Genomic DNA, 15,170 nt, shown 5'->3' with positions numbered 1-15,170 from the left:
CTCCAGCTGGTAGCTGATTGGATGACGTGGTCCTAGTCAGGTGGGTGGGGCGAGCTTTACGAGGGCTGAGGAGAGGGCCACAGCCATCATTCTGAGACTGGCCTCCTGAGAGAAGCATCGCTCTGCAACGTGAGGCTCCACGTTTCAGGAGACATGGAGACGCCCTCTTCCCACTGCCGAGAGGAGTCTCAGTTCCATGTCTTTCCAAACCTCAAACCTTGCGGATCAAAAACGGGTGGTGCTGAAGGCCACGGAGGACCCACTCTGCCTGAGAAGCCGTCACCGTCATCGCACACACCCTGCGACCTGCCTAACGGTTGGGCTCCCACGTCGACGGGTCTGCCCCCCGCAAAGAAACCTGTGAGTTGGAGGAGACCTTCTGTGGTTGGGGCTGGCCTGCAGAACCTGGGGAACACGTGCTATGCGAATGCGGCCCTGCAGTGTCTGACGTACACACCACCCCTCGCCAGCTACATGCTGTCCCAGGAGCACTCCCGAAGCTGTGGGAGGCAGCCATTCTGCGTGCTGTGTGCTCTGCAGGCTCACGTGACCCGGGCCCTCTGCCGTCCGGGAGACGTGATCCGGCCTCCGCCAAAACTGCTCGCTGCCTTCCACACACACAGGCAGGAGGATGCCCATGAGTTTCTGATGTTCACTCTGGATGCTATGCAGCAAGCGTGTTTGCGTGAGGACAAGCCTTCAGAGCCTCAGGCTCAGGACGCCACCCTCATCCGGCAAATCTTTGGGGGGTACTGGAGGTCTCAAATCCAGTGTCTCCACTGCCAGGGTGTCTCCAGCACTTTGGACCCTTACCTGGACATTAGCCTGGATATCAGGGCAGCTCAGAGTGTGAGCCAAGCTTTGCAACACTTGGTGAAGCCCGAACAGTTGGATGGTGAAAATGCCTATCGTTGTAGTACTTGTCTCGACAAGGTACCTGCTTCCAAGACGTTGACTTTGCACACTTGCTCCAAGGTCCTGATGCTGGTATTGAAACGATTCTGCCATTTCACGGGCAGCAAACTGGCTAAGGAAGTGCAATACCCTGAGCGCCTTGACATGCGACGCTACGCGTCTGGGCAGGACGGGGGGTCGCTGACTTATGTGCTCTATGCCGTGCTGGTGCACGCGGGCTGGAATTGTCACAGCGGACATTACTTCTGTTACATCAAAGCTGGGAACGGCCAGTGGTACAAAATGGACGATGCGAAGGTGACCGCCAGTGATGCGACGTCTGCCCTGAGCCAACACGCCTATGTCCTCTTTTACATCCAGAAGAGTGAATTGGAAAGAGAGCGTGCGAGTGAGCCAGGTGCTGGGGAATCCACATGCCTCCAGGCTGACCACGCAGGCACGGCTGCGGCCCAAGGGGGGCCTGAAACCGACCCCAACATCGAGGTGCCACAATTGGAGGATCACGTGGAAGAGACACCACTGCCAGCAACCACGTTAGACCAGTGGAGATTCCTCCAAGAAAGCCACCGTCCCAAGTCTGAATTCAACCTCAGGAAACTAGAATTTGCTCTTCCCCCCGACGCAGTCCTAATTCACCAGTCCAAATACAGAGATGAGATGGGAAAGGATCACCGTGAACCAAGCATCTACCGGCTCAACAGTTCAGCCAGGGACATCCCCCCTCAGAGGGCAACGGCCATTCACCAAGTCCCTTGTCTCACCGGCAGAGCCAGAGCTACCAAGAGGAAGAACAAGAAGGGACAGAGGTCTCAGGAAGCAGTGCAGGGATCCCACTACGGGCTTTGAGATACACGCCTGCCCACGTGCACACTCACCCGCCCTCACTCACTACTCACTCACTCACTCACAGTCCCTTGTAGGCCACATTTTGTGTGTTGTAGGTGGGTGTGATCGGGACATGTGGAGGGACCATGAATCTGGCTGTATTCATGGGGTATGGCGTTCCAGTTGACCTGGAGAATCCTGAGCTTTAAGGCTGGCTGGCTGTAATGATGTTATTGGAGAGGTGTGGATTATGCTGGGTATTTATTTGGAAGGTTTCTCCCCTCCATCAGCACCGAGGATCATTGGGCACTCTCAGAGCCTGAAAGGGTCAGAGGAAGTGGCCAATGAGGCATGAAGGTGGAAACAAGGCAGAGCACCGGGAGTCCCTGTGAAAATGCCTGGGACTCACGGTCCCATCATCCCATTCCCTACTCCCTGTGTATTGGTAAAGTACATGTGCCCAAACATGTGCGTGTGGGGACTCTCGGTGATATCCAAACATGCACCGGCAGGGGAAGGAGTTTGAAACAATCTCAGGGCTTCCACACGGAGGAGTGGCAAATGACCAGGAAACTGGAAGAACTCTAGCTCTACGTGGGAGCAGACAGCCTTTTCAGGAATGTCTTGTGTCGGAAGGAGAGGAGCAGAAGGAAACACGAATTCATAACTGTGCAAAGTGTTTCCTTGTATACATAATATATTTTGTAAAGTCTCCACATGTTCATGTGAACATTGGCTATTTGCCTGGAAATGGCAAGGAGCAAATAAATGCTCATGTCTCTGGACACGGGTGGGTGGAGCCTTCCTGGCCCATGTTCGTTAGATGAGGTTCCCTTAACAATCCCCCTCCCATGAGGCTGCAGAGCAAATGGGCGAAAGGAACCTTCTTCCACCGCTTCTTGCTGAGCCGCCAAGCAGCTCTACCTTGTTCCGCAGAGTTGACCACCATCCCCCCATCGGACAATCTCCTCCACAAGGGAGGAGGCTCAGGGATTTCTGCTCAGTTGCATTGCAATCTTGGTCCTCGGTTGTACACCTCAGAAAAACAGTCTCAAGTGGACACCGAGGCAACAATGTGGTATTTCAGGTCAGGGTATGGATGGATGCTCTCAGTCACACCTGTATTTCTTAGGAGCGAGACTCACTAAATACACTGTTGAATGGGAATTAGTGCATGATCCTTCAATTCCCCCTAGGGGAGGGGGGCCATATAGGAGATCTCTGGTCGTTTGCCAATGGCACTGACAGGGTAAAGCCTGTTGTTGCTGTCGTCGTCGTCGTCGTCGTCGTCGTTGTTGTCGTTGTTGTTGTTTCCAGTCTGCATTAAACATACACATCACACGCAGTGGGAACTAATGTCAGTATGTGAATTTTGTACAGCAAATCATATTGAAGTCTGGATGTTCAAATATCAGAGCCGATAGAGGAAAAATACTTTTTCTTAATCTCCTTTTAAAATTTATTGGTCTGTTGTTTTCATGTTTTAAACATGAAGTAAAATGTTTAAATAAACAGAGAGGGACACACACACAAAACAGAGACAGAGTGTGAGCATGGGAGGGGGAGAGAGTGAGAGACACAGAACCCAAAGCAGCTCCAGGCTCTGAGCTGTCAGCACAGAGCCCAACGTGGAGCTCAACCCCACGAACCATGAGATCCTGACCTGAGCTGAGGTTGGACACTCAACCGACTGAGGCACCCAGTCCCCCCTCCATTTTCCAAATTTAAATCAAATTCAGTTAACAGTGAGTGTAGTCTTGGTTTCAGGGGTGGAACTTAGGGCTTCGTCCCTTACATGAAACACCCACTGCTAACCCCCACAGGGGCCCTCCATAACGCCCGTTTTAAATGGAGCCCACCCACTCCTCCCCTCTACCAACCCTCACTTTCTTCTCTACACTGAAGGGTTCTCCTGGGGCACGTGGGTGTCTCAGCCGGTTCGGACTCTGATTCAGTCAGCTCATGATCTCAGGGTTTGAGACTTCAAGCCCCGTGTCCGGCGCTCTGATGACAGCTCAGAGCCTGGAGCCTGCTCTGGATTCTGTGTGCATGCCTCTCTCTGCCACTCCCCTGGTCATGCGCTCTCTCTCTCTCTCTCTCTCTCTCTCTCTCTCTCGCTAAGATAAAGAGAAAACAAAATTTTTTGAAGAGTCTCCTATGGCTTGCCTCCCGCTGTGATTTTATCTTATGTTATTTATTCTTCGCTTGCCCTATGTTCTTCTGTTTTGTTTTTGATTCCACACATGAGTGATGACATGGCACTTTCGCAGTGAAAGAGTTCAACAGGGCTAGCTGGATGTTAGAGCTCAAAAGACATGCACACGAGACATCTATCTTTCCTGTGGATTTGATTCTAAAGTGGGCAGAATCGTGGGTAAAATGCAAACAGTGTATGTGCAACTGAGCCACCAAGGGAAAAGCCACAGAAAATAACCACGCCAGGTCATCCTGTAGAAATTTTGGGATCCAACTTTCTCTTCCTGGATTAAAACCTGTATATCACACGCACACACACACACACGCACACACGGACAATATTGGATCTGGATCTCAAGACGGCCTCCATAAGCATCCAGTCAGCTCCCCAGACGACTATGACCAGCTCTTCCTGGGTGGCCGTGTGTCACGTGTTCCACCCACACATGATGAAGTCCACACCCCTGGCTCTGCAATCCGTCGGGGAGGTCACAAGGGGGAGTCTTGCCACACTGCTCTCTGTCCAGCAGGGGGCGCCGCTGGCCAGCACGGGCACTGCCTAGACTTCCAGGAGGACCTGGCATCGGGCACTTGCTCAGGCTGGCAGGTCGGAGTCTCCGTGCCTCGCACTGCAGCCTGAGCATTTCGTGGGGCATAAAGGCGACCATGAACATTTACAGAAGGTCTGGTGGGTCTAGGATTCCCTCCTTGTGACTTAACTTTGGCCGTGCTGGACCCTGGACCCTGAGCTAAAATTGACCACCTTGAGCTGCTCGGGCCACTGGTGACGATCTATTTTCCAGACATTCCAGGAACTTTTCTTTCAAAATATAAATCCAGTTAAGTCAAGACATTCAATTTTAAACACTGTTGACAATTAGCAAAGAAGATTGCATAGGGGAAAACCAGGAGGCAGGTGGCCTCACGTGCGGCGATGTGGGAGCAATCACGGCAATAGGAACAGCGTTACTGGGTCTCGCCAAATCCAGCCAGCCTAATCTGGATTTGTCACGGAGAGCTTAATTCAGAGATGTCACCCTGCGAGTCGTAAGGGTATTCATGAGGATACAGAAAAGGCAGTGTGGGGGGAGGGGCCAAGATGGCAGAAGAGCATGGAAGTTTTTTTTGCGTCTTGCATCCATAAAATGCAGCCACATCAACACAAAAGCATCCTGCACACCTCGAAAACTGATCTGAGGATTCACGCAACAGGTTGCCCAACCTGAACCCCAGAACTCCGTGGGGACGCGGCGCAGAGAGGTGAACTGGGGAAGGGAGAAGCCACAGAGGGCAGGGAGCTGTTTTTGCCTGCAGAGAGAGGACGGAGACAGGGGCAGAATATGGGGAAAGCAATCCCCTCGCCCTCCCCTCCCCCCGCCAAAAGCAGCTGGGGAGAAAGTGGAAATGTGGAAAGAGCCACAGGCACTGAACCAAAACGGGAGGAAGGAGAAAGGAGCGGGTTTAAATTCCATGAAGACTGTACAAACGGGGGGAGGGCAGAGTGCGAAACTCCGCATGTGATACCTGGCGGTGCTCTGGTCGGAAGGGCGAATCCCCGAGAGCAGAGTGAAGACTGGGGGTGTGGAGGAGGGGTGTCTGGAACCACACGGAGAAAAGCGGTTCCCCTGCTGCGAGGACACGAGGTAGAGTCTGTGTGGCCACCCCAGCCGACCCCAGAGGTCCCAGCAGACCCCGGAGAACAGCCACATTCGCTGGTGCTGGAACAAGGTCGTTAAGGGGGAAGCCCGGTACCGGAAGGGTGTGGTGATGGTCCATAACCCTCGAAACGCTGCTGCTACACCATCGCGTGAACGTTTTCGGGCGCAGGCTGGCACCCAGCCGCAGTCTCTGGGCATCGGCAGCGGCACGGTGTTGCCAATGTTCCTGGGTGCGGCCGGCACCCGGCCACCGCTCGCTGAGACCCTGACGCAGAGGATCTGAGCAGGTCTCAGCCGCGGGCCCTCAGAAGTGAGGGGTCGGGGAACACAGCCGCCTGGGAGGTAAATCCCAGGAGGGAGGTGTCTCCTGGCAACCTGACGGCTGGGCCACGGACAGTGTCAAAGCGGCGAGTGGACAGAAGCCGGCGACAAAGGACGGGGGCAGGATTGCTGATCGCAGACAGCCGAGTTCAGATACTACAGACTGGGCACCTGAGTGACGCCAAGGGCTCCGCGCCCGCGCATGCGCATATGCACCTCCAAGCGCCCCAGCAGTCCGCGCTTGTAGGCTAGCTGCGCCATCTAGTGGAGAACAGAGCCGTGACCTCTAGGGCACAACAATGTAACTTCAATCGTATTTCAGTCTGTTCGCGGGTCCATCTCTTTTCTTTTCTCTTTCATTTCTTTTCTTTTTCATGAAGACAGAAAGAGAAAACATATGTTGTTATTTTCCATGGTTTAAAATAATTTCCTTGAGTGTTTTTCGACTATATTCGTTTAATTTTTTGTAAATGTGTCAAATTCTAGTTGAATTCCATCATTTCATTTTTATCCTATTTCATTGTGTTCTTTTTTCCAAATGTTCAAACGGTTTCCTTGTTTCATGTTCTTTCCCTTTTTCCTCTAATCTTTCAAGCCCATTTCAACAACCAGACCAAAACTCACCTAGGATCTAGCATCATTTGTGTGATTTGTGTGTGTGTGTGTTGTTTCTTATTTTTAAATTTTGAATTCTTTTGTCTCATTCATTCCTTTCCTTCCTCCAAAATGACGAAGCAAAGGAATTCACCCCAACAGAAAGAGCAGGAAGAAAGGACAGCCAGGCCCTTAACCAACCCAGATACGAGCAAGACGTTTGAACCAGAATTTAGAATCACGATAATAAGAATACCAGCTGGGGTCGAAAGTAGATGAGAATGCCTTTCTGTGGGGATAAAAGAAGTAAAAGCTAGCCAGGATGCAATAAACAATGCTAAAAGCGAGCTGCGATCTGGAACAGATGCCACAGCGGCAAGGATGATAAGGCTGAGCAGGGAACCAGCGATAGAGGGGACAAAGCAATGGAGAATAACGAAGCAGAAGGAAAGAGGGAGACTAAAGCAAACGAGCAGGGTTTCAGAATTCGGGAACTCAGCGACTCATTGAAAAGGAATCACATCACAATCATAGGGGTCCCAGAAGACGAAGAGAGAGAGAGACAAGGGGGCAGAGGGGTTATGTGAGCACATCACAGCAGAAAACTTTCCTAACCTGGGAAAGACACACAAAATCCAGGAAGCACAGAAGACTCCCATTAGATTCAACAACGTCCAACCATCAACAAGGCAGAGCCTAGTCGAGTTCACAAAATGCTCAGGCGAGGAAAGAATCATGAAAGCAGCAAGGGAAACAAAAGTCCTTCCCCTACAAGGGACGACTGACCACATTTGCAGCAGACCTATCCACAGAAACCTGGCAGCCCAGAAACGAGTGGCAGGATATATTCATCGCACTGAATCCTAAAAGGACGCGGCCAAAACTTATTTGTCCAGCAAAGCTGTCATTCCAAATAGAAGTAGAGATGGAAAGTTTCCCAAGCAAAAAGTAAAGGGGTTCCTGACCACTCAACCAGCCCTGCAAGACATTTGAAGGCAGACTCTCCCAGGGGACAAAAGACATAAAAGAAAAAAACAGACCACAGGCAGAAAACACTGGCAAGCATCGGCGAACACCACCAGAAACTCCAACTCTACAAGCAACACAATGGCAATAACTTCATACCTTTCAGTACTCACTCTAAACGTCAATGGACTCAATGCTCCAATCAAAACACATAGGGTGACAGAATGGGTGAGAAAAGAAGGTCATCCACACGCTGCTTACAAGGGACCCACTTTAGATCTAAAGACGCCTTCAGGTTGAAAGCAAGGGGATGGAAAACCATCTCTCATGCTCATGGTTGACAAAAGAAAGCAGGAGTAGCCATACTCATATCGGAATACTAGAATTTGTACGGACCCAGAAAAGACCCTGAAGAGCCAAAGCGCTGTTGAAAAAGAAAGGAAAGCTGGATGCATCACAATCGCAGACCTCAGGCTGTAATTACACAGCTGTAATCATCAAGACAGTATGGTCCTGGCACAAAAACGGACACTCAGCTCAAGAGAACAGAAACGGACCCACAAATGGATGGCCAACTATTCCTTGACAAAGCAGGAAAGAATATCCAGTGGAATAAAGACAGTCTCTTCAACAAGTGGTGCTGGGAAAACTGGACAGCGACATGCGGAAAAAGCAACCCGCACCACTTTCTTACACCGTACACATAAAGAAACTCAAAAGGGAGGAACGTCTGAAGTGTAAGACAGGAAGCCATCAAAACCCTCGAGGAGAAAGCAGGGAAAAGCCTCTGTGATCTGCGCCACAGCAACTTCTTACTCAACCCGTCTCCGGAGGCAAGGGAAACAAAAGGAAACACGGCCTATTGAGAACTCATCAGAAGAAAACTCTTCTGCACCGGGAAGGAAACAGATCAGCTACACTAACAAATCAGCTAAGTCCTCAATGGTAGAAGATATTTGCGAACGACACATCGGAGAAAGGCTCAGTATACAAACCGATAAAGAACTGATCACACTCAACAGCCAAAAACCAACGAATCCAGTGAAGAAATGGGCAAAAGTCATGAATAGACACTTCTCCAAGAAGACATCCACATGGTCAACTGACACATGAAAAAATGCTCAACCTCACTCATCATCAGGGAAATCCGTATCAAGATCACAATGAGCTACCACTTCACACGTGTCATAACGGCTAACATTAACAACTCAGGCAACAACCGAGGTTGGCGAGGGTGCGGAGCAACAGGATCTCTTTTGCACTGCTGGTGGGAAGGCAAACTGGCGCCGCCACCCTGGAAAACAGTATGGAGGTTCGTCAAAAAATTGAAAGCACAGCGACCCTATGAGCCAGCAACTGCACGACTAGGTATTTATCCAAGGGATATGGGTGTGCTGTTTCGAAGGGGCACCTGCGCCCAAACGCCCCCAAAAGCCTCTAGCAGCACTACCAACAATAGCCAAAGCGTGGAAAGAGCCCGAATGTCCATAGATGCATGGAATGGAAAAAGAAGAGATGGCACATATATATACAGTGGAACATTACGCGGCGATCGAAAGGAAAGACAGGGTGCCATTCGCAACTATGTGGCTAGAAGTAGAGGGTATTCTCCTCAGGCGAAATTAGCCAGAGAAAGACAACTAGCATATGACTTCACTCATATGAAGGCTCTACGGTGCCAAACAGATGAGCATCAGGGAAGGGAAGGAAAAATAATATAAAAACAGGGAGGGGTACAAAACCAAGCAGGGAGGGGGCCAACGGATATTTGAAGAACAGGGAAAGGTGTGCTTGTGCCCTGGCCTCGCTCGCCCCCTCCCCCGCCCACTGTCTGGGGGCTTCTCCCTGGGGAGTGGTCCTGAGAGTGGCCGGCGCCAGGCTGGCCCCGTGGAGCCACGGCCTGGAAGCGAGGCCAAGCCAACGGGGAGGTTTGAGAGCATTGGGAAAGGGTGTGGGCATGGGTGTGGCAGGGGTAAGGATGCTGCGTGTAAACGGGGTGGGGCCGTAGGATGGTGCCATGGAGTGAGGAGGCCAGGCAGAGGCTGCAGGAAGCGGTGGGCGGGGCTGGAGGGCACCAGGTGGGGGGAGGGCCATGCCTTGAGGGCAGTGGACAGAGGCCACAGGAGCAGCCTCCCGGAGAAGATAGGAAAGGCCAAATGAAAAGCGCACACGACACCCAACACAGGCCAACGTTCAAGGAGGGAAACCATCCAGGGTGCCGACGGCACTGCCGACGCAGGCCCTCCACCTCGGCCAGTGGGGCCGCTAGCTTTTGCACTGCTGTGGGAGAAAGGTGCTCGCTTGCATGACACTCAGGAATGCCCCGCCGATGGGGTTGCACCTTGTCCCGTGGGTCTGGCCCTTCAGGATCCCAAAGACATCTCCCTGACACAGTGTCCGTGGCTGAGGCCAGCCAGGCCAGGCCAGGAGAAATGGTGGCAGTCACACCAACATCCCCCAATGGGAGCAAAAGCTAAACAGAACGTCCGAGTTGATGGGCAAGAACAAAGAGCCCCAAACGGGGGGCGTCGGCCACAGGGAGCCCCCTGCGTCAACACAGGGACTTGTCAGGAACAGCGACTTGGGTCCCGAGACCAAGTGCCAAGGCAGCTAGTTCCCAGGGGACACGGGACATAGGATCCCATTCCTCCGAAGGTCCCAGCGAGCGCAGTCACCGCCCTAGAGACAGAAAGGGGAACGGGGAGGGCAGGGCAGGGTGTGGAGTGAAGGGACACTGCAAATAGGTCATGGACACACCGCTCCCGTTGGGAAAGGGAGAAGCTTGGACACGGAGGACGCCGAAGGGGCCCCCAACCACAGGAACGTACGTGGGGCCAGGGGCCCCGCAAGCTTCCCTGGAGACCCACGAGAAACACCAGTTTACGAATGCAACAGGCATGCACACGCGAGTGTCTTTGTCCAAGGGTGAAGATGTGTTCTGAGACGTCTATCTCCACATGCATGCACACCAGTTACAACGGCAAGCAATCGCTAAACCTCCGGGATTCGTTCCTAGTGTGGAGACGTGAGGAGCACCAAGGTGATGGGCTGCATGGGATTAAAGTGCCCGAGAGGTCACGTGACCTTGGGCGGGTCTAAGAGTCCGGGAAGGAGGGAAGTGTCCCTCACTGACCGTCCCTCGGGCACGCCGGACGCTGAGTCTCCTCCACGGCAGTCCGCCTGCCACCCGCCGCTCTGGACGTCTCCTGACACACAGCAGGAGCACATTGGCGTTTCAGGTGGGTTGGGACGATCTGGGGCTCCCACGAGCTGGCGCAGATGTGGGACAGGGAGGAAATGGAGGTGGTGATGCGCCTCGACTCACCAGGTGAAGGACGCTTTAGTGTTGAAGACTATTGTGAGAACAGAGACTGAGGAAAGGCGTGGCTCTCGGTGTTCCTGAGCACATGAGGTTCTGCTTCCAAAGGAACCGAACCCCAGAGTCTGACTGGTGTGAGGGCGTGCGGGAGCAGTGACAGCATCCTGCTCCATGTCGCCGTGGGGCCCCAGAGCCTAAGGAATGTTCTTGTTCACCCGAATTTCACGGCAAATGCTCATTTGCCACGGCTGACACGTGAGATCAGCGTGGGGCCCCGTAAAGGCCACGTGAAAGAAAAGGGTTCAGGCCCTGCGTGGGGAAGCTTCCAGTCGAGTCGAGCAGAAACGAAACGTTTTCCTTGACTTTGTCTTTGAGGGTGGTTTCTCTGGGGGTCAAGTGGGAGAGGTACATTCTGGAGAGGCAAGCATCCTTCTCTTTGCACATGCAACCCTGGGTGCCACAGGGAGTATCGCCGTAGCGTGGATTGCGGTGTCCATGGGGGTCGGGCCTTTGTGTGTGGTTTTCCTTCCGGAGGGCGCTGGGAGAGACTTCCGGAAAGTCTCTCCGGCGAGTCATGCAAGACCACCTCCACGGCCTTGCCTGAGGGTGCCGTCCTGCGGGTGGGTCCACGGGAGAGCGCGTAGAACATGCAGGAGGGAGAGGTCCCACCTCCCAGGTGAGGACCGTGTTTGACCTGGTGGGCATGACGCCCCCTCATGCCCGCTGGGGGAGGAAGGTTCACGAAGGAGTCGTTGTGTCTGTGGGAATGACTCTCCTTTTCCCATTGACTCAGGAAGTCCAGAAACCCATCTTCGAGCAAGGCTGACTTGACCCTTCAAGGAGAGGGGGCAGATGGCGGGTGGTCACACCCAGCACGCACCTTCCAGACCCTTGAAAGCCCCAAACGGGAAGAGGCAACGGAGAGCACCCATGGCGCCCAGGGTTCCCAGGCTAGAGGACGAGGATCCTCGGGTAAGTGGAGCCCTGGAGGCGTGGTGAACCAGTGGGCGGGTTGGAGGGGCTGGGTCGGGTGGGGGTGGGGGAGCCATGCCTCTGAAGCCGGGGATCGCACATGAGGAGGGAATGAAGACTCTGTGTCCGGAAGTCGGTCGTCCTTTCCTGGCCCACGGTGGCCTGCCTTGGCATCTCAGCAGCCTGCCCATTGGGATAAGCTCCCTCGGCCGTAGGGTCACGTCCAGCCTGGTGTCTGTCCCCATCGTGGCGTGGGGCTCATTCTACGCGGCCCGAGACCTGCAATCCCAACTCGCGGTCCGTCCCTCACAGAGGCTTGGGTAGAATCCTAGGAACTTCCATCTCCTGGCACCTCCCGAGCCGTCCACGATGTGCCCTGGCCCACCCACACCAGTCCTCTGCTCCCCGAGTGTGTCCTTGTCATGTCCTTTGCAGTTGGACTGTGATTGGTGCTGATTCACTGAGCCCCTCCTCCTTGGTCCGCAGCTCAAGTGTAAGGACTGCGGAGCCTTTGGGCACAACGCATCCAGCACCAGGTGCCCCATGAAGCGCTGGGACGGGTGCCTGGCCCCCCAGGCCTTTGTCCCCAGGAAGCCGAAGGAGAATGTGGAACCACGCCAGCAGCAGGACCAGCACAAGCCCGGGCCCTTCAACCAGGCTGCGAGGGACATGGAAGAGGGACAAAGGTGAGGATGCGGCCGGCTCCGGCCTGCCCGTGGCCTGGCAGCTCAGGTCGCTGTGTCTCTGTACCCGGACACTGGGTGCTGTGTCGTCTTCAGACACACACAGGGGTGGGGGAGGCAGAGAAAGGAGCTCCCCGCCCCCCAGGGGACCTCACGAGCCTATTGAGCTGCTCTGGGGGAGTCCCTGAGGCTGTGTGTCCTGCGGTAGGGAGACAGGGGGAGGCGGCAGATGACAGGCAGTGGCGCACACGGCTCTCAACGCAAGGACGTCTTGGGCCAACCTGGACGGCTCGCTGGAGTGGGAGCCAGGAGGGCAGATGAAGAAAGGAGATCTTGCCCAAGCCCCATCGCTCGCTCCCCAGGTGAAGACACGAGATGCCGCTCCTTCACCTTCCCGTTCTTGGTCGTGCAGGCGAGAAGCCCAGCAGAGGAAGGCGCTGCTGCAGAGATTCCCCAGGATAGGCCCTGGAAGGCAGCAGCGGGCCTGGAGGGACTCCACAGAATCCTGTGACTACGTGAGGGTGAGTGTCCCCCGTCCCTGCTCTCGTTCTCTCCTGGGGACGGGGATGTGACGGGCTTCCCGGCCCTCCTGGCTGAGGAAGGGGGTCCGCCCCGATTCTCAACATTGGGATTTCCGTGCGGGTCCTTTCCAGCCACGTTTGCTGGGTGTCCATGATCCGGCAGGATTCCTTGCATGTGTGCTAACCGGGTGCCGGGTGGGCGTGCCAACATAACTTCGGGACGCTGTGCCCACACCTAGGCCTCTTGGGAGGCACAGGCATCTTTCCCTGGTGACACATACACCCGCCCCATTGGCCATCCAAACTCAGTAGCGCCCCCCCCTCCCCCCCCCCCCCACCGGCGAACCTCCACCTGCAGGACGCCTGTCCTTTCCCTAGAAGCCTAAATGGACGTGCTTGTCCACTTCGGGAGGCAGGCACGATGCACAACCTTTCTGGTCCGTCGCTCCCGTGGAATCCAAGCATCAAGGGGCTACTGCCCAGTGTTTCTTCCCGATCGACGCGGAGCTGGAGGCCCTTGTCCTCTGTCAGTACAATCCTTTCCCGTCTCTCCCGGTTGTTTGCGTTTCTGTCTGTTTCTTTGCTGTGCTTGTCGTGCATGTGTCCTTGGTGGGGAGGAAGGACTGATGGCCGTTGTCTGTGTGTTGTGTGTTCCCACAGCATCCGCACAGGCCGATGCCCGTGTACACCACCAAGAGGGTGTCCGTGCTGGCGCCGCACGTCCCGGCTGAGCCTCCTAGCGGGACGCCTGACACGACACAGCTGTCCCCGTCGGCTGCTCCTCTCGGGAGACCTGCGGCGAGCACCCTCCCGCCTGCTGGCCGACAGGATGCCCAGCAAGTGGGGACCCCAGCCCCGCCTGCCCCGCCTGCCCCGGCACACCAACGCTCTGCCCGGGATCCAGGCCTCGGTGTCCAGCTGAGACAACACCGGCCCCGATGTGCCTCCCTGGAAGCTTCCAGGGCTGTCTCCAAGGCGCGTGGCATTGGCCACGCCCAGGCACCAGCCAAGCGTCCTGAGGTGAGCCCTGATCCTCCTCCAGCCCGTTTGGCTCCGAGTCCCCAGCCCCACATCCAGACACCAGGCAAGAGATGGGCCCCGCTCCCCGACGACACGTGCCAGAACCCCCGAAAGAAACCACGTTGCAGCCCCTTCCAGCCACCCCACAAGAGCACAGGGAGCACCCACGTGGGGCTGCGCCAGAGTCTGTGTCGTCCAGCAAGGAGAAGTGCATGTGGTCCCACGGGGGCAGCCCAGCTGACCAGGAAGACACCTGCCTCGGTGCAAAGCAGGGGCCTCCAGCCTCCACGCCCCCAACCTCACCTGGACACTCTCCAGGCGTGCACCTTGCCCCCGTGTCCGCCCTGTCCGCAGGCACCCGGCCAGCCCCTGCGAATGGTCTTCAGCCGCCTGGACAAAGGCGGCTGGAGCTCCAGGTTCATAGCAGCTCCCTGTCTGCCACCTCCCGAGAGGCCAGTCCCCCCTGGCCAGGGCCCGCCCGTCACACACCAGTCTGAGGGAGGCTGTGTGCCTGTCTCCCGGAGCATCCTCCACGATGACCTGCAGCTTTCCTCGTCCTCGGAGGAGAGCGACCGCGAGTGAGACACCTCATGTCCTCGGACACTCGTCCTCTGGCTCTTGTGACCCCGAGCAGGTGACTGCGGCGCGGCGGGCAAGGCAGGGCCGTGACCTATTTTTGCTAACGCAGCAACTCCCCCAAAGACCTGCAAGGACAAAAACTTGCGTCCACACCGTGTTTGGTGTCCTGCTTGGGGCGGGGAGTGGGTTGAGCGCCCACGTGCAGACGCTCATGGCGCACTTTTCCTTTATGCATCTACACCTTCTGGTTCACCTGCTCCGTCTCAATCAACAAGGTCTCGTTTCTTTCGTTTCAATAGATTCTATGAGAAATCCAGCCAGGAGAGCAAGAGGTCGTCCACTCGAATGTAAAGTTAAGGATCTGTGAAATGAATGTGTAGTGGGTTTGCGAATGTCTCAATTTGGGGACACCGGAGGAATGATTCCAGTCTGGGCTGGGCAAGTGGAGGCAATCTTTTGTTTTAGAACAGTTCACTGATATCGTTTTTCTGCAGATCATATCGGGGAATATTTTACATGCTGTCTGCATTTTTGTTTTTCCCTGATAGTGCAACGTTGTGTGTAGTGTTACCACAGCTAATAAAATTTGCTCAGACACGAC

At 55.0% G+C, this 15,170-nt stretch overlaps 3 protein-coding genes across 3 annotated transcripts; all 3 read left to right on the top strand.

Annotated features, from left to right (window-relative positions):
• The first annotated feature begins 153 nt into the window (after nucleotides 1–153).
• On the top strand, nucleotides 154–3,155 carry LOC128314304 (ubiquitin carboxyl-terminal hydrolase 17-like protein 6). Its single transcript, XM_053216241.1, has one exon. The coding sequence runs from the start codon at nucleotides 154–156 to the stop codon at nucleotides 1,759–1,761; it is 1,608 nt and encodes a 535-aa protein (XP_053072216.1). The 3' UTR covers nucleotides 1,762–3,155.
• A 7,948-nt stretch (nucleotides 3,156–11,103) lies between these two features.
• On the top strand, nucleotides 11,104–12,963 carry LOC128314307 (putative protein FAM90A26). The gene is made up of 2 exons (XM_053216250.1): nucleotides 11,104–11,766; nucleotides 12,253–12,963. Exons 1-2 carry the CDS (start codon nucleotides 11,647–11,649, stop codon nucleotides 12,454–12,456), a joined length of 324 nt encoding a protein of 107 aa, XP_053072225.1. The 5' UTR covers nucleotides 11,104–11,646; the 3' UTR covers nucleotides 12,457–12,963.
• A 624-nt stretch (nucleotides 12,964–13,587) lies between these two features.
• LOC128314305 (putative protein FAM90A23) lies at nucleotides 13,588–15,170 on the top strand. Its single transcript, XM_053216245.1, has 2 exons — nucleotides 13,588–14,624; nucleotides 14,869–15,170. Exon 1 carries the CDS (start codon nucleotides 13,646–13,648, stop codon nucleotides 14,570–14,572), a length of 927 nt encoding a protein of 308 aa, XP_053072220.1. The 5' UTR covers nucleotides 13,588–13,645; the 3' UTR covers nucleotides 14,573–14,624; nucleotides 14,869–15,170.

The sequence above is a fragment of the Acinonyx jubatus genome, chromosome B1, assembly GCF_027475565.1.
Source record: "Acinonyx jubatus isolate Ajub_Pintada_27869175 chromosome B1, VMU_Ajub_asm_v1.0, whole genome shotgun sequence".
In the NCBI taxonomy this organism is placed as follows: domain Eukaryota; kingdom Metazoa; phylum Chordata; class Mammalia; order Carnivora; family Felidae; genus Acinonyx; species Acinonyx jubatus.
The sequence above is the reverse complement of the archived record's forward strand: the minus strand, read 5'-3'. Positions and strand labels throughout refer to the sequence as shown.